The 23,472-nt window shown below is 45.8% G+C and overlaps 1 protein-coding gene across 1 annotated transcript in view; it reads left to right on the top strand.

Moving 5' to 3' along the window:
• The window catches only part of LOC142245187 (aldehyde oxidase-like), a 200,644-nt gene that overhangs the window by 62,592 nt on the left and 114,580 nt on the right, over window positions 1–23,472 (top strand). Inside the window, exons 2-5 of the mRNA XM_075317643.1 lie at window positions 3,088–3,229; window positions 3,504–3,596; window positions 21,544–21,686; window positions 22,154–22,247. Coding sequence (XP_075173758.1) covers window positions 3,091–3,229; window positions 3,504–3,596; window positions 21,544–21,686; window positions 22,154–22,247 — 469 coding nt within the window. The 5' untranslated portion in view covers window positions 3,088–3,090. The remainder of the gene's footprint in view (window positions 1–3,087; window positions 3,230–3,503; window positions 3,597–21,543; window positions 21,687–22,153; window positions 22,248–23,472) is intronic.

Below are 23,472 nucleotides of genomic sequence, written 5' to 3'. Positions count from 1 at the left end.
TTATTTCACTGACTGTCTATTGTGACTTTAATATAAAAGAGAAAAGCACATACAGCTCACGGCTGACATCCATGTGCCATTCATGTGGCATTCGAGTGACATCCATATGGCATCTGTGTGCCATCTGTGTGCCATCTATGTGCTGTCCATGCACTGTGTGTGTTTAACATTGCGAAGTATAGGTGAAGCTTTGTAATTTCATTCTTTCTCCATACTGGAAACACACTGATGACACCAATGGAAAACACCGATGATGCCGGTATCGTTTTTTCACATACATGTTTTATACGGGAAGGGGGCCATAGAGAGAGATGAAACCCCTCATAACAAAGGAGCAATGAAGAGGAAAAGCAAACGACTTAGTGGCCAAGTAGGAGGGAAACATGTCTCCTTTAAGGCCCCTTTACACACTGAGACTTTCTAGCGATCCCACTAGCGATCCCAACCTGGCCGGGATCGCTACAAAGTCTCTGGTGAGTCGCTGGTGAGCTGTCAAACAGGCAGACCTGGAAAACGACGCAACAGCGATCCGGACCTGCAGAACGACCTAGCTAGTCATTGGGGACTTGTAAAGCAGCTTTTTGAAAGGGAAGTTGCTAATGAAGTCGCTGTAAAGGCCCCTTTACACACTGAGACTTTCTAGCGATCATGGTGCACGGCAGGAAACAAAGGACCAAAGAATGGTCCTGAACGATTTGTAGCGATCAGCAACTTCACAGCAGGGGCCAGGTTGCAGATGTGTGTCACACACTGTCGATGGGGAGGTCGCTATAACGTCACAAAACCGGTGATGTTATAGCGATGTCGTTTGCGATGTTGCAGTGTGTAAAGGGGCCTTAGTCAGGAATGGATATCTGCCTTTTATAGATTAGTGTCCATCATACCCAGCTTCAACTTTCAGATGTTCCTTAACTGAATTAATTTTTGTATTGTAGCATATAAATATAGAATATCATTCTCATATTTCTGTTTTTCTATCTACTGTGCGGGAAATGTGCAGTGCTCACACAAGTGATGCCCTGAAGGAAAATTTGTAAAAAAAAAAAGCACCTTTGTATTCTACAAAGTGTCAGGTTTAATTATATCATTTCACACATAATCACAGTGAGAAACAACAAAGGTATTTGGCTTTCTTAAAGACACAGGAAAAAATATCAAACAACAGTGTGTTTTGGATCAACAATATGCATGCATGCAAAAAGGTGTGAAAAATTATTTTAAGGAAAGCTGGCACTGTGAAGATGATTTTTGCACAATTATTACATAGTATGTTTGTTATCATTACTAACCTTTCTAAAAAAGTATTACAAATATTTAAAAATACCCAGGCATTGAATGCACAGAAATCCTTCCTGACATGCTGAGAAGCTAGCCAAACTGGTAATTCTGCAGGGTGACAGTAAAGCCGAAAGTGATACACTCTTAGCATTGGTAATAATCACCCCTGGACCTTATGTCTTCCCTTGAATCTCGGTCCAGATATTTATTACCTGCTTCATCACCACTCTCCAAGTTAGGAATTTAATCACATAGTGTGTGCTAAGACAGATTAAAGGGAACCAACCACCAGGTTTTTGCCCTATAAACTAGAAGCAGAGCCATAATAGCACTAGGATGCTGATTAAAATTATACTTTTAGTTGAGAAATCCAAGGCTTTATTGCAGAATAATCTTTGTCCAAACTTTCCTAAGTGGCGTAATTTGTGCACATGCTTGACCATTGGTGCTGGACTTTGTGGGTCAGGTCCTCTTCTATTGTTCCTCCTCCTGCCTTGACTCCTTTTCTTTATTTAAATTTTGTGTCGCCACCATTGTCGCTGTTGTTGGTGCATGTGTTTTGCTATTGTGACATTCTCTTCAATAAAATGGCACCGGAATAATCGCATATGAGTACCGCAATCTCCGCCATCATTTTATTGATGACACTGTGAAGACTAATATGAGCAGTAGTGGCGCATGCGCAGATTTCACTTTTTTCCTAATTAGTGCATGCCCAACGCTGCTCGTAGTCATCTCCACAGTGTCCTCATTAAAATGGCATTGTAGATCACAGTACGCATATGCGCTGATTCCGACACCATTTTATTAAAGACAATGATGAAATAACAATGCACACGCGCCACCAACAGCAGTAATGGCGGCGGTGCAAAATTTAAAGTAAGAAATGGAGGTAAAGCCGGATGAGGAAGGATAGAAGAGGACCTAACCCACAAATTTCTGCCCTGATGCTCAAGTTTGTGCACAAATTTTGTCATTTTCGAAATTTTGGACAAAGATTGCTCTGCGATAAAGCCTTGGATTTCTCAACTAGAGGTTTCATTTTAATCAACGGCCTAGCGCCATCATGGCATTGCCTTTAGTTTATAGTGCTAAAACCTGATGATTGGTTCCCTTTAGGGATAATGCTATCCAAATGAACTCACCAATCACCATCAGACTTTGTTCACACTTGTCATGGAAGTAGTTTTCTCCAGCTTCAAGGGGTTGTGTACTACTAAGCCAACCACAGCTTATTCACCTCAGGAGCCCAATTAAAAAAAGACTCCTCTCCTTCAGCAATGCCATTCCAGAGATGTGGCCACCACTGTTTTCAGAGAGAGATGTAACCATCTGTGTCATGTGCCGGCTGCAGAGTAGATGTCCACCCTGTTGGAGTATTGATACCTTGCCACAAACAGTAACCGCTCATTGGCTGCAACCTGCAACACAACAAGTCACACTCGCCTCATTCTCCAGGCCATTCCTCATTCTACAGCCATTGACATTGCTAGTCTATCTAACTATTGGATGACCATTTCAAACAAAAAAAAGTGTCATGTAAAATTATTAACTTTTTCGATTCTAGAGAAAAGATCAGAACGTTTTGAATTCCCCTCTTTTGCCCTTCAGCGTCTGCAGCAACCTCTTAACTTACAATTATAACATCTCTTGTATTATGTCATAAACATCGGATGGAAGGTTAAATGGAGCAAAGTTCTGAAGATTGAGATTTTCTGATAATAAAATTTTAGAGAAATTATATTTAAAGAAGTCCGCTGGTATATTTGATATTTAAGTTTTCAAATGTTATTTCCTGTCTTTGTCCAGGGAATGGATGACCAAAAACGGAGGACGCTGGTTCTACAAGGTGATAAAAGCACATGGATTACCCCGTCATGTCTAACTGAGCTTCTCCAGCTGAAATCTCACTACCCCCTGGCTCCTCTAGTGGTGGGGAACACATTCATTGGTAAGCAACATTAATAAATATTATAAATTGCATTAAGGAGTAAACTTGTTGTAGTACAGACGTAAGCAGTGTAACTGTTAATGAAATCATAAAGCCTCTTGGTAGTTAACAGTCAATGTAAAGCATGCATGACATGTGATAACGGAAACATAAAGCTTACATAGAAAAGTATAACAACAAAACAAGTCTGAGGTTGAAACTGCATCAAAAGTGCTATGTGACAACTGGTCTGAAAATGATAAATGCCTTAGATATGTCCACTCACTTCTTATAGGTCCTCCAGTCAATCTAGTTGGGTCTTATTATCCAGTTATCATCTCTCCCTCAAGAATCACAGAGCTCAGTATTGTGAATTTTGCAGAAAAAGGTAATAAATAAATAAGTTAATAAATAAATAAAAATGTATAAAAGTACTAATTTATATTGAAATAAGAATGAATGCTTTCTTGGTTGTTTTTAGATTATTATATATACCATTTTTTCCATTTAGAGAGGTGTCTTGTATTCTGTCTTTGGATATTTTATTCATTTTAGTATAGTATTCTACAGAAATGAATTAAAGAAAGCCACCAGATCTTCTATTCTATTGTTATTCGTTTAAAAAAAACCTCCAAAACATATGGATAATAAATTTCACCTTTGTGAAGCCATAAATTAATGATCTTTGACAGATTTACAACTTTAAATTTTTCTTCATAGGACAATTGGCCCCTACAGGTTTGGCCCCAGGCTTTGTGTGAACCTTTAGCAGCATTTCTTTGCTTTAAGATTGCTGAGATGGTTTTAGAAAATGTAACATTACAAGATGTATGAAGATTAGGTAACTAGAAAATATTGATAGAATTTCTGACTAGATAAAATCAGGTTCAGTAATGATAGCATGCTCGTAGCAACAGGTGCTAAAGTAATGGGAGACAGCCATGAAACAAGTCAATGGGATCAAGCTCCCTATCCTCGGCCACGTAAAGGGAATCTTTCACCAGGTTTTTGCCACCTAATCTGAGAGCAGCATACTGTAGGGTCAGAGGCCCTGATTCCAGCGATGCCTCACTTACTGGGCTACTTAGTATAGTTTTGATAAAATCACTGATAAATCAGCAGGAGATTATCATTAGAGCTCAACTTGTCCTGCTACCAGGTAGTCCAGCATATTCATGAACTCTGTATAACTGCTAGATCTGCAGCAGAGAAAGCATTGAGTTTATCAAAATAGCAGCAAACAGCTCAGTAAGTGACACATCGCTGGAATCAGGGTCTCTGTCTCTACATTATGCTGCTCTCAGATGAGGTTGCAAAAACCTGGTGATAGATTCCCTTTAAGACAAATATATATTTAATATTATGGGACAGGACAGCAGCCTAACATTACACATTTGGTGAACAAATTGCAAAGAATTGGTGATTGGAAGAAACGGTGGCTCCAGTCTTGTGGCTATGGCATCAGGCTATGTTTGAATTTCTTGATATTTAGTTCGGTTAATGGGAAAACCAAGTAATGCATTCCTAGCTGAATCAGCAGTCTCCTTTTTTCCACTTGGAAAAACAATTTAGTCTGCACAAACGTTTGTTTGAAAATATAAATGCACAGAATGATGTTAACATTGCATCATGAAGCTGCTGCAGTGTGCAGTCGACTGTCAGACACAGCCAGACTCCCAACATACAAGGCAAAGAGCGAGGGTTTATTATTGTCTATGCTAATGTTATAGGAACTGCTGCTGGTGCTTCTTCCACTATATGCAGTGGTCTTGTGATCACTGGTTGTAGGGAGATAGCAGGAGCTGCTGGCTCGGGGGAGTCCTTGTTACCTCTGCTATGCAGGCAGGAGGCTGAAATCCCCCTGTAACAGGGGCTAATATGTCTGCCATAGTTCCATGTGAAATCAACAATAAAAAAAAAATGTATTTATATGTTGTAATTAATATAGGGGCACAGTGTGTGAAATATGTTCAAAATATAAAAATAATTTCCACGAAAAGGGGAATGCACTTTAAAATGTTAGTTGTACTTTATAATCATAAAAAGAAAAAAATAAACACGTATTTCCTATTTTTCTTTTCATTTTTTCCGCAATATCAGCATAAAAATAGTACGGTAATAGAAAATGACATAAAAATGTAAGCATAATGTAGCGGATATGTGAGCAGATGAAACACTTTCTCTCATTACAAACATGTACTGTTTGAACTGTGCTTATGCTGTTAGTAACTGCGCCTAAGATTGCCTAAATACGTTAGGTCATTTATGAGCAAGAATAATTTGAGGGAAGGCCCAAACAGGGGAACATTTTCTGTATGATATATGGCTTGTGATCAGACTTCTTGCCTGAATAAGTATCTATGCATCATGGGACCTGTAACAACAACTGCACATCATTGAGGAGATAATGAATAAGGTTTATTATTAAAATTCAAAACTTTTTTTTTTAATCAGATACATTTTTATTTTACACCAGGTATACAAAACATTCAACAATAACGAGCAGAACTATAAACTTTCCCTCCCCAACATCCCCTCCCCCTCCCCTCTCAGCGTACATATTACCCATATCAATATCAAAGATCTTACATTTTAACCCTTCAATAGCATATATTGGAATGTATAGAACTATCTCTGCCCATAGTCCAACATCTCCCAACTCTAATATTTATCCATATTGCAGCCACGGATTCCGCAGTCTATCAAAAAGTGCAAGTTGTTTCCTTTTCCCATATATGCTTCTCTCCATTCGAACAATATGATTAACATATGTGACAAATATATGTTATCTAGTCGGTGGGTCCCCCTGCATCCAGTGTTTGGCAATTACCTTCCTTGCCGCATACAGCAGTCTGGCTATCACTATTTTAAAATGGTTGTCTACTCTAATTTCCTCCACGTAACCTAGAAGACATACCAGGGGTTGTCTGGGAATTTACATCTATAAGCTCCTTCTATTCTATTAAGAACAGTTATCCAAAAGGGTGCCAACCTGGGGCACATCCACATCATGTGGAAAATGCCGGCACCTTCTCCATTACATCTAGGCCAGTCGGAGTTACTCCTCAATCCCATTTTACACATAATTAGCGGGGATCTATATGCCCTATGCACCACGTAGAGGTGGGATAATCTTGCTGGTTCACTCATTGATAATTTCGGTATGTATTCCAAAACACTATCCCATACCTCATCAGTGATCCCGTCTATCTCTGCCTCCCATTTAGTCCTAGTGTTTACAGGGTGATCAAGCAAATATGTATGCAGTAGGTCCTTATATATAGTAGATATGATTCCTCTTGTGGGTCCACTACTACACACAAATTTCAGTACTAGGTCTGCCTGTACCAGCAATGATTGCTTAACCCCCTGAGCCACCACTGCATGCGCCAACCGTTTGTACTGATACCACCCAAGTGGGGATATCCCAAACTCATCCTGTATTTGTGTAAACAATTTCAGACGTCCCTGGCTAAGAATTTGCCCCATATACCATATACCTTTACGTGCCCATTCCTTAATTTTGCCTATCTTGTATATCTCAGAGCAGTTTTCATTGTCCCACAACGGAGAGAATTCAGTTATTGCAGTAATCCCTCTTATTTGCTTGATCTTCCTCCAGATTCTATTCATCAAGCTAAGTGTGGGGCTCGTTTTTCCTACTCTCCCAAATGATCCATCCTCCAGTCCGAACATTAATGGTTTCCGATGCAGAACATGCCCTAAGGCTATGTGTCCACGTTGCTTTTTACCTGCTTTTTACCTGCTTTTTTGCTGCTTTTTCAACTGCAGCGTTTAATGCCAAAATGGATCTGTTCTGCTTTTCAAGCAAAGTCTATGGGAATGTGGGTTTCTTGTGCCCACTATGCAGTTCAAACTGCAGCCTTTTTCTGGCAGAACTTTGGACAGAAACTGTCGGGCAGGAAGCGGCCCGGCTGACGCGGAGCGTCCTATGTTGCCTCGGTTACTGCCTGCGTCACGATCACATTAGCCGGCGGTGATTGGTTGACGCTGCTTTTTAATTCACATCTCTCCCCACTTGTCCACGCCCCCTGACGAAGGCTTCCTAACCGAAACGGCCGTCGGGAAGGACGCGGACAACACTCTCTGACCACCATCTCTTCCAGGTATAGTGCATTATCTGACAATTGAACCATACATTTGTGGAGGTCTTCCCCCTTGTGCAATCAGCCATTATGGCTACATCAGCTATGTTATCTACTAATTGATTAGGGACCCACATGGATGGAATATGAGGAGAAAGTTCTCCCTTTACTATATAACGATATAGCTCTGCCTGGTAGACCTTGTACTTACATATCCATTTACCTTTACCACCGTGTTATTTGCATAATGTGACCATTGTTATATGATCCCATTATACTATTGATGGTTTAATATGTCAGCTTAAAAATCGTTGTCAATACAGGTAAAGTGCATCATTAGATCTATTCACTGATACGCAGTTCTGGAGGTTCCCCTATTTCCTAAATATGTTACTTTAACTTCATTTTTTGGAGTTAATACATTGTAATTTAATTGGGGACCCAGACGCATGGGATATGTGGGAAATTGTTCCCTCCCTATATTGATGCAATTTTGCCTGTTGACATTTGTATCTATATATCTAGTATAAACCATCGCTTTGATTTTCATATGCAAAATGACTGATGTCATGTGATTATATTATATTATGGATATACTATCTATTTGACAAATTGTCTGTACACTGTGGTCATTGATTGATTGTCCGTGCCCTCACTTGTACTGTGCCGCCCCGCACCTACCCCTATGCTAATAAAGATTTCACTTTTGCACTTTGGATTTTGGTCGTGTGTTTTCTCCCCATCCCCTGAAATGTTGACTCTGAGCTGCCAGATAATATATTCCCGGATTGGGTAGTGCTAGCCCCCCCATATCCTTCAGTCTCTGTAGCGTCTCGAGTTTAAGTCTGGGTTCTTTGTTCTTCCATATTAGAGCACGGAACATGGAATCAATCTCCTTAAAGTGACTCTGAGGGATCCAAATAGGAGAATTGTGCAACACAGAGTATCTTGGGCATAAGCACCATTTTAATAAGATTAATCCGTCCTATTACTGATAAATAAAGCTTATTCCAAGCAGTTATCTTACTTCGCAGTTGCTTCAGCAAAGCGACTAGATTAATAGTAATGTAGTTCCCAATTGGCATGGATACCTGAATGCCCAGATATCTAAACTGGATCGACCCATCCACTCCCGCATCCACCTGAAACAGATTCGATTTGGTCCAATTGATAGTCAGTCCAGAGATCTCCCCGTACCGCTCGATCACCTGCATGGCACAGCTCAACGATGCCCCTGGGTCTCCCAGAAACAATAGAATGTCGTCTGCATAGAGGGCTATCTTTTCTTCTAGATGGCCATATACAAATTCCTTCATGTCTCTGTTCTGCCGTATAGCAGCCGCCAGTGGCTCCACTGCCAGAGCAAAAAGGAGAGGCGAGAGCGGACATCCTTGGCGAGTACCCCTTTGTAAATCCACCGTGTGTGACAACATTCCATTAATCCTCACTTTAGCTACTGGTCTAGTATATATCAGCTGTATCCAGGTTATAAAATTAGGGCCACATCCCATATGTCTTAGCACTCCCCACAGATATCCCCATTCCACACTGTCAAATGCTTTATGAGCATCTAACAAAGCTATTACTCTCTGTCCTGGACTGTCCACCAGCAGTTGCATGTTAAGGTATAATCTTCGTATATTTTTTGCCGTGGATCTATTAGGCATACGACCCGACTGATCCTGGTGGATTAGGGTAGATATCACTTCTGTTAATCAATTAGAGAGTACTTTGGCCAAAATTTTAACATCCGTCGTTAACAGTGAGATGGGCCTGTATGATTCGGGGAGTTTTGGATCCTTATCCTCTTTAGGTATTACTGTTATTATCGCCTCCCTCATAGACTCTGGCAGTGTCCCCCTCTCCCTTGCCTCCTCCAAGACACTCAGCAAATTGGGTAAGAGTATTTCTTCCAGAGATTTGTATACCTCCACCGGTAGACCATCTACCCCCGGGGCTTTTTCATTTGCCATGCCATGCAAAGTTCTCTCTATCTCCTCAAGTGTGATAGGGCCCTCTAGACTGTGTTTCTCTGTCTCTGTAATTTTGGGTAATGTCATTGTACCTAAGAAAGCCTCTAGGTCACTCTGTCTCGTCTCCCCTCTAGTGGAATATAATTCCTCATAAAAGGCTGCGAACGTGTCCAGAATATCTCCCCCCTCCGTAACCAAATCTCCCGTTGTGGTGCGCATGCAATGCACAAAGGATGATTGTCTCTGGGCTGCCGTCACGACCGACAACAGATGTCCCACCTTTTTTCCCTCCACATAAAAGTTCTCTTTTTGAAAAGCATGCTTCCTAGCTACTTTCTCCACTAGCACCTTATTAACTTCTTCCTGAGCTGCTTTTAGCTTCTGCCTATTCTCTGGTGTGGGCTGTCTTTCCATCTCTGCTTCTGCTCCCTTCAAGGCCTCTAAGCAATCAATTTCCCCCTGTCTACTACGAGATTTACACCGGCAAACGTCTCTAAATAAAAGGCCTCTCAGGTATGCCTTCATGGCGTCCCAAACTACCAATGGATCCGCACTACCTCTATTAAGGGTAAAATATTCCAGAATCTCACTGGCTATACCGTCCATGTCAATACTTTTTACCCAAACCGGATGTAGCTTCCATTCTCTTGTTAGCCTCGGCCCTACTCTCCGTTTATTAATAGATACCAGTATTGCACTATGATCCGATATTGCTCTAGCCAAATATTCAACATTTGAAATTCCCGAGTCCCTCACTCATTTCCCAAGGCCAGTTCTATACGGGAAAGCGTACCATGGGTCGCTGAGTGACAGGAAAAACAGGTCACCCCTAAATTCCTTATCCTCCAAACGTCTACCAACCCCAATTCTTGAATAAAGATACCAAATGCTGTCGCTCCATCCCTCCTAGCCTCCTGTGAGTTTCTACTCCTGTCCCAATATGCATTTATGACATTATTAAAGTCACCGACCAACAAGAATGGCAAATTCCCCCATTTAGCCGAACGCTCTCTCACCTCTCTAATTTTGACACTAGTGTAAGGCGGTGGAACATATATGGCAGTAATGCATAATAATTGTCCATACAACTTACAGATCGCTATGACATATTGTCCCCATGTCTCCACTTCTTCATATAGGGCGGATATATGGACCAACACAGAGACCCCTCTAGCATAAGTAGAAAAAGTAGAGTGATACGCCTTTTGAACCCATCGCTTGTTCAGTACATTTGTCGTTTCACTCGTCAAATGGGTCTCCAATAAACACATTTTTGATGGTCTCTGGTCCAGCATATATTTTATCATTGCGTCTCTTCTATGTCTATCTGACAGTCCTCTTACATTCCAACATAATATTTTAATCTCCTCTCCCATGTTAAAAAATACTGGTTTTCTTTAGACAAACATCCTGTCCCTCTGTACGCTGATTCTTTCCCTTCCCTTACCCGCCCCTTAGAACCACCCCAACAAAACTCCTCCACCTCCGATTTACATCTTTAACTCCCTTATAGGAAATGAGGTATGTCTCCCCCAGACCGGTCAACCTCCTTCCTCCTTTTCTCTCATACCAAACCTGTCTCATCCCAGTGAGCAGAACCCCCTAACTCACCTCCCGCCTTCACCATATTTGTTTTCATTTGCATATATCATGTAAACTGCTAACATATGAATGTTTGAAAACTTAAGCATTTATCAATCGCCGCCGCACAGCCAGAAGAAAATAAAAACAATTATTATCCTCCTCCTGTCATTGTCCAGCTTAGGCTGCTTTCACACATCAGTTTTTTTTGCATCAGGCACAATCCGGCTCAAAAACCTATGCAACGGATGCGGCGAAAAATACGGATCCGTTGCATAAGTTTTTCCATGCGGCCCATCCATTTTTTGACGGATGCGGCTTGATACTGAGCATGCACAGTTCAAAAAAACGCATCCGATGGCCGGATGCGGTTTGTGCGGCAGGACGCCGCATCCGGCGTACACAGGTTTGCATTGTAAATCGCGCCGCATTGCGCCGGATCCGTCGCGATGTGTTTTTTTCACCGCACAAAAGAACGTGCCAGGCAACGTTCCATCCGGCCGCCGCATGGGCTAAATATGCCGCATCCGGCAAAAAACGGACGCAACGCAAGGCCATGTGGCACAATACGGCGCTAATACAAGTCTATGCGAAAAAAACGCAACCGGTGGCAAAAAAAATGGTTACGTTTTTTCTGCAAAGCGCCGTATTGTGCCGCTCAGCAAAAAACGGATGTGTGAAAGCAGCCTTAGGGGCCCTTTGCACACTACGACATCACAAGCCGATGATGCGATGCCAAGCACGATAGTCCTCGCCCCCGTCGCAGCTGCGATATCATGGTGATAGCTGCCGTAGCAAACATTATCGCTACGGCAGCTTCAAATGCACTCTCCTGTCCTGCGACGTCGCTCTGGCCGGCGAACCGCCTCCTTCCTAAGGGGGCGGGTCGTGCGGCGTCATAGCAATGTCACACGGCAGGCCGCCAATAGAAGTGGAGGGGCGGAGATGAGCGGGACGTAAACATCCCGCCCACCTCCTTCCTTCTGCTTAGCCGGCCTGGACGCAGGTAGGAGATGTTCCTCGCTCCTGCGGCTTCACACACAGCGATGTGTGCTGCCGCAGGAACGAGGAACAACATCGTAACATCGGTCTTTCCCAAATCATGGGAATGTCCGACGCTACTCCGATGATACGATTACGACGCTTTTGTGCTCGTTAATCGTTTCAAAAATGCTTTACACACAGCGACGCCGGATGTGCGTCACTTTCGATTTGACCCCACCGACATCGCACCTGCGATGTCGTAGTGTGCAAAGTGCCCCTTATTGTTAGGAAACTTCTCTCTGCCCCATCTAACTCTCAGGAACAGGAGCAAGAGATCAACAATAATAACCTGGAAGAGAAAGGGAAAAAAAAAAAAAGGTGTATCGTCACTGCCATAAAAATGGGCTTATGAAGTCTCCTTTTCCTCTAGCATATGCAAATGCTTATGAGTAGCCAGTCCTGTAGTCCAGGAAAATCACGAAATTGCAGTGTCACTGATAGCCAGCTTCTATCCTTCTCCTGTTGTTTGCAGCTTCCTTGCATTGATGTTTATCCATTTCATGGCTTCCTCTGGATCAAGAAATAAATGCACCTTCTCCAGTGCTGCTACTCGAAATTTTGCTGGGAACATCATGGAATATTTAACCCCCAGCTCACGGAGTCGTCTCTTTACCCCTGTAAATTGCATTCTTTGCTTCTGTACCGGTAAAGAGTAGTCAGGGTATATAGCCACTGGGTGCCCATCAATTGTCAGGTTGCGTAGAATAATATCCCGGTCTTTGTAGTTAAGCAGTTTCGCCAGCATCATACGGGGCCCCTTGCCAGGTGGTTGCGGTTGCTTTGGGACTCTGTGTGCCCTCTCAATTGCATATACTGTAACTTGGTCAAATTATCAGCGCCAATCTTTTCTTTAAGCCATGTTTCTATGAATTCAGTAGGATTTCTTACCTCTACTTTTTCCAGGATGCCCACCAGTCTTATATTGTTCCTCCTGGAACGTTTCTCCAAGTCATCCGTTTGTGCGGACAACTCAGATATCTGCTGCTGGAACTTTTTCTCTGCTTTTTGCAGTGTAACTATATGATCCTCAGCTGCCCCCACTCTTTCCTCCACAGCACTGATTCTCATATCAGTTTTCTTCTGATCTTTTTTGAGACTAGCTATATCTCCCTGTATTCCCAGCACCTGCTGGGTTAATGTTGTGAGGGCCTGTTTGCAGAAGGAGACCACCTGAAACACATCCTTAATAGTGGGGTTTTCCTGTATTTCCTCTGCTGCCTGCTGCTCTCCTGAATCCTCCTCTTGTTTGGCTTCTCCTGGTTCTCCCTTTATTCCTTCAGCCTCCTCCAAATCTTCCTCCTCCTCCCCGTTCTCCTCCACCATCTTACTGGGCTCCTCCAGAGATTCCTCAGATTGTCTTGCAAACTGTGCAAGCTTTTCAGCCACTTCCATGCGATGCCGGCAGGCTGTGTTTGCTTTCTGTGCCTCCTCTCTGACCTCGGTGTCATCTTGTGATCCAGGCCCTCTCCCTGCTCCCACTTGTCTCTGTCGCCGCCTGCACATGCTGCCGGTTCAGGAGCTGAGACTTCTGCTGGATGCCGGTACCTTCCCCTGCCCTCCGATGTCACTATGATCATCAGCCGTGCGGCGGCTCCAGCGGTATCACGGTGAGTCAGCAGGAGAGTGTCTCCCTGCTTGTGCTCACATCCCGGGCCAGGCTCCACCCCAAAATTAAAATATGAAGGGGTTTAAAAAGAAAAAAAATAAGTAGTCTCAAACTGCCACTTAAAGCAGGAAGTTCAACAAAAATGCTTGCTTTACTGTCTAGTCCCTCACTACAGTGTGAGCATTGGAGTAGGTTTGCTGTTACAAACTGCTCCATAGGTAGATAAGCCTAAAGTTTGACATACACTAAAAGGTAAAGGATGGGAGGGCTTTTGAAACAAATTTCTTCTTTCTCTCTCATTCTTTGTATTGTGATAAAACTGGTTTAATACTATGTAAAGGTTACTACATGCAGCAGTGGTTTCCACCTTGTAAATCTTCAGATGTTGACACCATAAAAAGGTATTCTTATTAGTGATGAGCGAGCATGCTTGTAACTACTCGGTACTCGCACGAGTATCGCTGTACTCGGGCTGCTCGGCGGGGACCGAGTAATCTCGCGATACTCGTGCTGTACTCGTGGTCTTCATTTCTGCATGTTGGCGCTCTTTTGAGAGCCAGCCCTCATGCAGGGATTGGCTGGCAGACCACTGCAATGCCACAGCCCTGTTAGTTGTGGAATTGCAGTGATTGGCCGGCCTGCACAGCGTGACCGAGCCTTTATACCGGCCGGCGCGCTGTGCTCTGCTCACAGCTATCCAGACAGTCAGTGCAGGGAGAGTGTCGCTGATTCAGGGAAAGCTTTGCGGCCCTTTATAGCTTTTTCAGTTGCAGGGCTGCAAACAGTGTGACCAAAAGTCCTTCTCAGGACTATTCTAGTTGTATACAGGCAGGCAGGGTATAGCCAGGTCGGAGTACAATAGCAGAGTCCTTCTCAGGACCATTGTTGCTATATACAGGCAGGGTATAGCCAGGTCTGAATACAGGCTAGTGACCAGAAGAGTCCTTGTCAGGACTATTGTACCAGTATACAGGCAGGCAGGCAGGCAGGGTAGTGGTGACCGTATACCAGCCTTCATCATATCTGGGGCCGGTGTACACAGTGTAAAACAGTCCAGATAGTGTCTGACTTGTCTGTAATTGTCGCTCCCCAAAAAAACCTGTTAGGTTCTTATTGCGTCCGTGCTTGGTTTTTAAAACCGCACGTGTGTGCCTGTTGGTGGCAGCGTACAGGTGCACTTGTGTGCAATTTCCACAAACTTTGATATAACGCACAAGTAGTGAATATACACGTCAGCAGTGCACAGCATTGCAAAATGCGCAAGGGCATTGGCAAGGAACAAGGAAGTGGACGTGATGGTGGTGCAGGCAGAGGCCGAGGTCGTGGGCAAGCTCTAATTTCGCCACAACAAAGGGCCACATCTAGTCGCTCGCACGTCCTGTCCAAAATTCTTGGGGACCGCAGCAGTACACCGCTCTTGAACCAAGACCAGTGTCAACAGGTTGTTAGTTGGATAGCAGATAATGCTTCCAGTCAGATTGGCACCACCACAAACACTCTGTCTTCCACACGGTCAAGTGTCAGTAACCGTGATACTGCACCGCACATTTCTGAACCTGATCCTCCTTCCTACCACCAGGCTAAGTACACGTCCTCCTCAGACATTAATGATCCCACACTTGGACACTCGGAAGAGCTGTTCACGTTTCCATTCACACATTCTGGCCTCTCGCCAGCTCATATTGAAGTGGGTCATGAGGAGATCGTCTGTACAGATGGCCAAATATTTGAGCAGCCACGTTCTCACGAAGTTGGCAACGTGTCTCAACAAGTGGTGGACGATGATGAGACACAATTGTCAGGAAGTCAGGAGGAGGAGCAGGGTGCGGAAGAGGAAGACGACGTGGTGGATGATCCAGTAACTGACCCAACCTGGCAGGAGGATATGCAGAGCGAGGACAGCAGTGCACAGGGGGAGGGAGGCGTAGCATCACAACAGGCAGTAAGAAGCAGGGTGGTGGCCCCAGGCAGAAGTCAGGCAACCGTTCCCCGGAACAAAACGACGACACAAGGTGCCTGTACAAATGTTAGGTCTTCCCGAGTCTGGCAGTTTTTTAAGTTGGATCCAGATGATTCAAAAAAGGCCATTTGCAACACCTGCCGTGCCAGCATCAGCAGGGGTACCAAAACTAGCAGCCTGACCACCACCAGCATGATCAGGCACATGTCAGCCAAGCACCCGACTTTGTGGGAAGTACAACAGAGTCGAGGAGCAGTGCTTGCTGATGTCACTGCTACGTCTTCGCTGGTTGTGCATGCGAGCCAATCCCCTGTCCATGCTGCCTGCGAACAAGCCTCCTCCACTCCTGCACCTGCAGTTGCCTACGCAGAAAGAACACCATCATCAAGCACGTCCTTGTCCCAGCGCAGCGTTCAGTTATCCATTCAGCAAACCTTTGAACGCAGGCGCAAATACACTGCCAACACCCCACATGCCACAGTTCTAAATGCTAACATTTCGCGACTGCTTGCGCTGGAAATGTTGCCTTTTAGGCTGGTGGAGACAGAAGCATTCCGTGACCTGATGGCGGCAGCTGTCCCACGTTACTCGGTCCCCAGCCGCCACTATTTCTCCCGGTGTGCCGTCCCCGCGTTGCATAACCACGTGTCACAAAACATCACACGTGCCCTGAACAACGCTGTTTCACCCAAGGTCCACAGACACGTGGACAAGTGCTTGTGGGCAAGGCCGCTACATCTCATTGACGGCACACTGGGTTAATATTGTGGAAGCTGGGACCCAGTCTGAGCGAGGGACGGAACACGTCCTTCCCACACCAAGGTTTGCAGGCCCTACCTCAGTCAGTGTTTCACCCACACTCTACAGCTCCGGAATGTCATGCTCTTCAGCCTCCTCCTCCTCCTGCGCATCCTCATCCACTGTACCCTCCACACCAGTCACAAGCTGGAAGCACTGCAGCACTGCCTCGGCGAAGCGGCAACAGGCTGTGCTGAAGCTAATCTGCATAGGTGACAAACCCCACAATGCAGAAGAGCTGTGGACAGCTCTGAAACAGCAGGCAGATCACTGGCTCACACCTCTGAACCTAAAGCCAGGAAAGGTCGTGTGTGACAATGGCCGGAACCTGGTGGCGGCTTTGAGGCGAGGCCAGCTGACACATGTTCCATGCGTGGCCCATGTGCTCAACCTCGTGGTTCAGCGGTTTCTAAAGTCATACCCAGAGCTGTCTGATCTGCTGGTAAAAGTTCGCCGCCTGTCTGCACATTTTCGAAAGTCACCTACTGCTTCAGCCGGCCTTGCCGGCTTTCAGCGCAGTTTGCATCTTCCGGCTCACAGACTGGTGTGTGATGTCCCCACGCGTTGGAATTCAACTCTGCACATGTTGGTCAGGATATGTGAGCAGAAGAGGGCAGTTGTTGAGTACCTGCATCACCTAAGCCGTCGGGAAATGGGTCAAACTCCACACATAACACCTGAGGAGTGGAGATGGATGTCAGACCTATGTACCATCCTCCAAAACTTTGAGGACTCCACCAAGATGGTGAGTGGTGATGACGCCATTATTAGCGTCACCATACCGCTACTCTGCCTTCTAAAACGGTCTCTGCTGAAAAACAAACATGATGCATTGCAGGCGGAGCGCGATGAGTTGCAGCAAGAAACAGTAGTGGGTGTGGGTGATGATAACACACAGCCCAGCCTCGTCTCATCACAACGTGCAGTGGAGGACTATGACGAGGAGGAGGATGAAGACATGGAGCAACTCTCCGGCCAAATTGAGGATATGACATGCACACCAGTCATATCCTCGGTTCAGCGTGGCTGGCCAGAGGACAGGGTAGATGAGGAGGAGGAGGAGGAGGACAGCATGTTCAGTCATCTTGTTGGTCAGGCTACTGAAGTCCTGGCTGTTAAGAGTCTGGCGCACATGGCTGACTTTATGGTAAGCTGCCTGTCTCGTGACCCTCGCGTTAAGAACATCTTGGCCGACAATCATTACTGGTTGGTAACACTGTTAGACCCACGCTACAAGGAGAACTTTTTGTCTCTTATTCCCGTGGAGGAGAGGTCAACCAAAATGCAGCAGTTCCGGAAGGCCATAGTCACGGAAGTAGGCAAAGCATTCCCCTCACAAAACGCTAGCGGCATCGGTCATGAATCAGTGGACAACCGAGGCGTACAGCCGAGAGAGGCACAAGTCCAATCCGCCAGAGGTAGGGGAACAGTCTTTAAGATGTGGGACAGTTTTCTCAGCCCCTCACGTACCACAGCCCCTGAGGTGCGGGGTAGTGCCACAAGAAATCCTAAGTTTGCCCAGATGCTGAAGGAGTACCTTGCAGATCGAACAACTGTACTCCGACATTCCTCTGTGCCTTACAATTATTGGGTATCCAAGCTGGACACGTGGCATGAATTGGCTCTCTACGCCTTGGAAGTCCCGGCCTGCCCTGCTGCTAGCGTTTTGTCAGAGCGTGTTTTTAGTGCCGCAGGTGGAATCATTACAGATAAACGCACCCGCCTGTCAACTGAAAATGCTGACAGGCTGACTCTGATCAAGATGAACAAGGGTTGGATTGGGCCAGACTTCACCACACCACCAGCAAATGAGAGCGGAATTTAAAGTTTGCCATGTACCTCCACTCACCCATGGGTACACACTTCTGGACTTTGGATAATCGCTGGACTGCTCCTCCTTCTCCTCATGCGCCACCATGATGATGACCGTTACAAATTGCAATACTTAGGCCTTTGTTTCAGGTATACCCCCAGTGGTAAATTTTTTCGCCCATTCTTTGCAGAATGGACATTACAACGACAGGAGACCCGCTCCTTTGCAATGGGAACAATGTTTTGAGGCCCTCATGCACGTCTCTACCCAGGGACAACGTGGAGCCTCCCAATTTTTGGCTGCCCTGCCTAAGGGCTATACTATAATACACCCACTTCCTGACAATGGACACTTAATGTTTTGAGGCCCTCATGCACGTCTCTACCCAGGGACAACGTGGAGCCTCCCAATTTTTGGCTGCCCTGCCTAAGGGCTATACTATAATACACCCACTTCCTGACAATGGACACTTAATGTTTTGAGGCCCTCATGCACGTCTCTACCCAGGGACAACGTGGAGCCTCCCAATTTTTGGCTGCCCTGCCTAAGGGCTATACTATAATACACCCACTTCCTGACAATGGACACTTAATGTTTTGAGGCCCTCATGCACGTCTCTACCCAGGGACAACGTGGAGCCTCCCAATTTTTGGCTGCCCTGCCTAAGGGCTATACTACAATAGACCCACTTCCTTCCAATGGGCACTTCAGGTTTACAGGCCCTCATGCACGTCTCTATCCAGGGACAACGTGGAGCCTCCCAATTTTTGGCTGCCCTGCCTAAGGGCTATACTACAATAGACCCACTTCCTTACAATGGGCACTTCAGGTTTACAGGCCATCATGCACGTCTCTATCCAGGGACAATGTGGAGCCTCCCAATTTTTGGCTGCCCTGCCTAAGGGCTATACTATAATACACCCACTTCCTGACAATGGACACTTAATGTTTTGAGGCCCTCATGCACGTCTCTACCCAGGGACAACGTGGAGCCTCCCAATTTTTGGCTGCCCTGCCTAAGGGCTATACTATAATACACCCACTTCCTGACAATGGACACTTAATGTTTTGAGGCCCTCATGCACGTCTCTACCCAGGGACAACGTGGAGCCTCCCAATTTTTGGCTGCCCTGCCTAAGGGCTATACTACAATAGACCCACTTCCTTACAATGGGCACTTCAGGTTTACAGGCCCTCATGCACGTCTGTATGCAGGGGCATTGGTGAACCTCACAATTTTGGACTGCCCTGGCAAAGGAAAATACTACAAAGACTCACTTCCTCAAAATGGGCACATTAGACTCAAGAGGCCTTCATGTACGTCTCTTCTCAGGGACATCGGAGTGCCACACAATGTTTTCACGTAAAATCTTTCATGTATTAATCTCAAAAAGTAACATACACCAGCTCTATCTCACTATTGGGTATGTGCCCTTAACATTTCCGCCATGAAAAATCATTTTGGGGTCATTTTGGAAGGTTTTCTGGTGAGTCCGTAAAAATGGCGTAAAACGCGGACAAAATTGTTCACAGCTGTGACTTTTCAGTGATAAATGCTTCAAGGGGTCTTCCCCATGCTGTTGCCATGTCATTTGAGCACTCTTCTGAGACTTTTGTGACATTTTTAGGGTTTCTCCATGCTGCCGGGGGGTCATTTCACAAAAATACTCGGGTCTCCCATAGGATAACATTGGGCTCGTTGCTCGGGCCGAGTACACGAGTATCTTGGGAGGCTCGGCCCGAGCTTCGAGCACCCGAGCTTTTTAGTACTCGCTCATCACTAATTCTTATGTTATTAAATTGATTTAGTAAGTTAGTCAAGTTGACAATTGACTTGCTTTTTCTATCTGTTTTCATTCTCTTACTTTGAGAGATTTTCTCTTACATAGTGTACAGCTTGTTTCTTATGAGATCAACCACCAAATTCTGGCAGAGCATGTGCAGTAATTAAATTCCAGTCAGCTCTCTCTAGACCATTAATTTCTTCAGTTAGCACCTCTTCTCCCTTTCCCTCCCTCCCAGTTCATGACCAAACTACTTTTATCAGTTCTGCATAATTGCAATACTCTGGCCCAGAGCAGTTTTAAGCAGTCCACCTAGTCACAGATCTCACTTTCCGGAGCTTTGTGCTTGTTCAAATGCACTGTTATTTCTACATGCAAATGCAGTGATAATGTCGCGGGCGGAGGAGGGGACGCTGCGCTCACCACGCTCGGGTCCGGCGCTGCTGCTGCTCGGTGGCTCGAGCGGTGGGCCGGATCCGGGGACTCGAGCGGCGCTCCTCGCTCGTGAGTGAAAAGGGGAATGGTTTTGGGGATTTATTGTCCGTGACACCACCCACGGTTGTGGTGAGGTTGTGACACCACCGCTGCTCTGGACGGGGATCCCGGGAGTGATGACAGGGAGCAGCTTGGATGTTGTTCGTCCCCTCCGTGGGCAGGGGGATTGGTTGTCCCGGGGCCCGGTGAGGGAAGGCAGGCGGGTTACAAGGCCTGGTGAGGTGCAGGGTCGCGGGGGCAGCGCGTTGCCGCACAGCACGGTGGTACTCACTCAGCCAATGACGAATGCAAAGTCTCCGGTAAAACAAACGGCTGGATGGACGGGTCCCACAGACGGCTGCGGTGGTTCTTCTCCCGGTAGGTTGGTGGTGACTGCCTCTCCCTGCACCTGTGTTATGCTTTCGGTTCTGGTGGCTTCCCACCGGTAACCCGCTCCCCAGCTTGGATGGAGGCTGAGGGAGCCCCTTTTGCCCGCAGGCTCTGGCCCTGGGAACTGTAGCCTTGGCGGTGACTGTATTTCCCTTCACGGTTTGAGCTGTTGCCTTCAATTGGGTCTTGACTGCTGGGAAATGCCGGAGATTCCCTTCGCTAACGGATTTGACCGGTTTTACGGCGACTCCTAGCCTGGTCGGGGTCCGTAGGCCCTGCCGAATGGTGCTGGTTTCTCTTTGCTCCCCGATCCGGTACCGGCGGGCCACCGCCCGTCCCCGGTCCTTACGGTTCACGTCAATCAGCCCCTCCTGCAGACGGTCACCACCGTCTGCCAACCTTGCTGTATGTGCCCGGGCCACGCACCCGGACACCGTCAGTCTGCTCCGCTACCACTTCACTTCTCAAATTCCAAAACTGATCTGCCTTCCTTTTCCCGCCTCCAGGACTGTGAACTCCTCGGTGGGTGGGGCCAACCGCCTGGCTCCACCCCCTGGTGTGGACATCAGCCCCTGGAGGGAGGAAACAAGGATTTTTGTCTGACCTTGATGTGCCTAGCCGGGGTGTGGGGTGTGTTGTTGCAGTACCTGTGACGTCCTGGCTTGTCCAGGGCGCCACAATAACGAATTTTCTCTTTAGACTGCTAGATATCATACTAAACATAGGTTATTGTGAGCTCACCTATAGCCTGACCCAATATGCATTTATTACATTATCATGGTGTAATAAACATCTGTTTACTTCAGGTATCACTGTTGGAGCAGCATGCAGTCTGGAAATGGTTCGATCTATTTTGTCAGAGGCCGTATCTCAATTACCAGAAGAAAAAAACAAGATCTTCCTGGTCATTCTCCGACAGCTGTCAGGAAAGCACATAAGATGTGAAGCAGTAAGATATTTTTTGGAATCATTTTTTTTTAAATATAAACTGACAAAATCCAGGTAATAAAGCAGGAAGCAGTGATGGAACTAAATAGCAGCTTAACTGTCATTAAAAGAGAGACTGTCTATATGTACATTGAAAAAAAAAAAAAGTGAATGACTCTCTCATCGCTCAATTCCGAAGATACAGGCTGATTAATATGGACTTCATCACCCCTGTCCTGCTTATAAAGCAAGTGATCCCAGAAACAATGTTATTAGATAATTTTTGATAATTCTCTTTAATAATTTATATAATATTTCTAAGATTAAGCTTAAGTTAAATGCAGTTGATTTTATACTGATAGTACTCTACATTTCTTTCTTGATGGATTTTAAGGGCTAGCTGAAAAAAATAGATCTGTGATATATTAAAATATTAATATTATATTAATATTATGTATATTTAATTTACTTTTAATGCTTTTCTTTTAGTCCCTTGGTGGGAGCATTTTAAGTGGAAGTTCGTCCTGGGAACTGAATCCTATTCTGGCTGTTGGAAACTGTACCTTTAATCTTGCATCACAAGGTAAATTACTAGGAAGGTGTATATGAAACAAAAACAGAGGCCAAAGCTGCCTATTTACTGTGAGTGATGAAATATTCCTCCCTTATTTTATTGCTTTAAATATTGATGTTGCATTAGTTTGCTAAGGACGCAAGCTAAAACAGAAGGATATTATTGTGGTCTGAGAGTAGAACAGAAATACTACACTAACTACTAAACTAAAACTAATACTTCAAGAATTTAAGTATTAGTTTATTTTTAGCAATTTGCAAAATGCTAAGTGAATGAACATAAGAGAAATCTAAATCAAAAATTTCATGGGACCACCTTTAGCCTTCAAAACAGTGTCAAAGCATCAATTCTTTTAGGTACTCTAAAGCGCCACTCACATTAGCGGTATTTTGTTGCAGGGACAGATCCAGTACAAATACGTTTCAGCTCAATTCACCTCCAATGGAGTCGCGGCGGGATGCGGTGACATGCGGCTGCGTGTAATGCACGCAACTGCATGTGACCGCATCCCGCCGCGACTCCATTGGAGGTGAATTGAGCTGAAACGCAAATGTACCGGATCCAGCCCTACAGCAAAATACCGCTGATGTGAGCGACACCTTACACTCAGTTTTTGAAGGAACTCGGCAGGAAGTTGGTTGAAGTATTTTGGAGAATTAACCTCAGATCTTCTGTGGATGTTGATGTGTCGCGGGCGGGGAGGACGCCGCTGCTGCGCTCGCAAACGCTCGGGTGCTGCGCTGCTGCGGCTGTTGCTCGGTGGCTCGAGCAGTGGGCCGGATCCGGGGACTCGAGCGGCGCTCCTCGCCCGTGAGTGAAAAGGGTGGTTGGTTTGTTTGGGGATTTAGTCCGTGACGCCACCCACGGGTTGTGGTGAAGATGGGCACCACCGCTGCTGGTGACGGGGATCCCGGGAGCGATGGTAGGGAGCAGCTGGGATGTTGTTTTCCCCCTCCGTGGGTAGGGGTCGTGGTCCCGGGGCCCGGTGGTGTGACGGGGAGGCAGGGTTGGTGAGGTGCAGGGTTGCAGGGACAGCGCGGTGCCGGATGGTACGGGTGTACTCACTCAGTAAGAGATGCACAAAGTCCTTGGTAAACCAAACGGCTGGATAGACGGGTCCCGCAGCCGGCTGCAGTGTCTCTCCCCGGACAGGTGATGGCGGCTGTCTTTCCCTGCACCTTTGTGTACCATTTGACTATGATGGATCCCCAATGGTAGTCCGCTCCCTGGTGTA

This window comes from Anomaloglossus baeobatrachus, chromosome 7 (genome assembly GCF_048569485.1).
Source record: "Anomaloglossus baeobatrachus isolate aAnoBae1 chromosome 7, aAnoBae1.hap1, whole genome shotgun sequence".
NCBI classification, from domain to species: Eukaryota; Metazoa; Chordata; class Amphibia; order Anura; family Aromobatidae; genus Anomaloglossus; species Anomaloglossus baeobatrachus.
The sequence above is the reverse complement of the archived record's forward strand: the minus strand, read 5'-3'. Positions and strand labels throughout refer to the sequence as shown.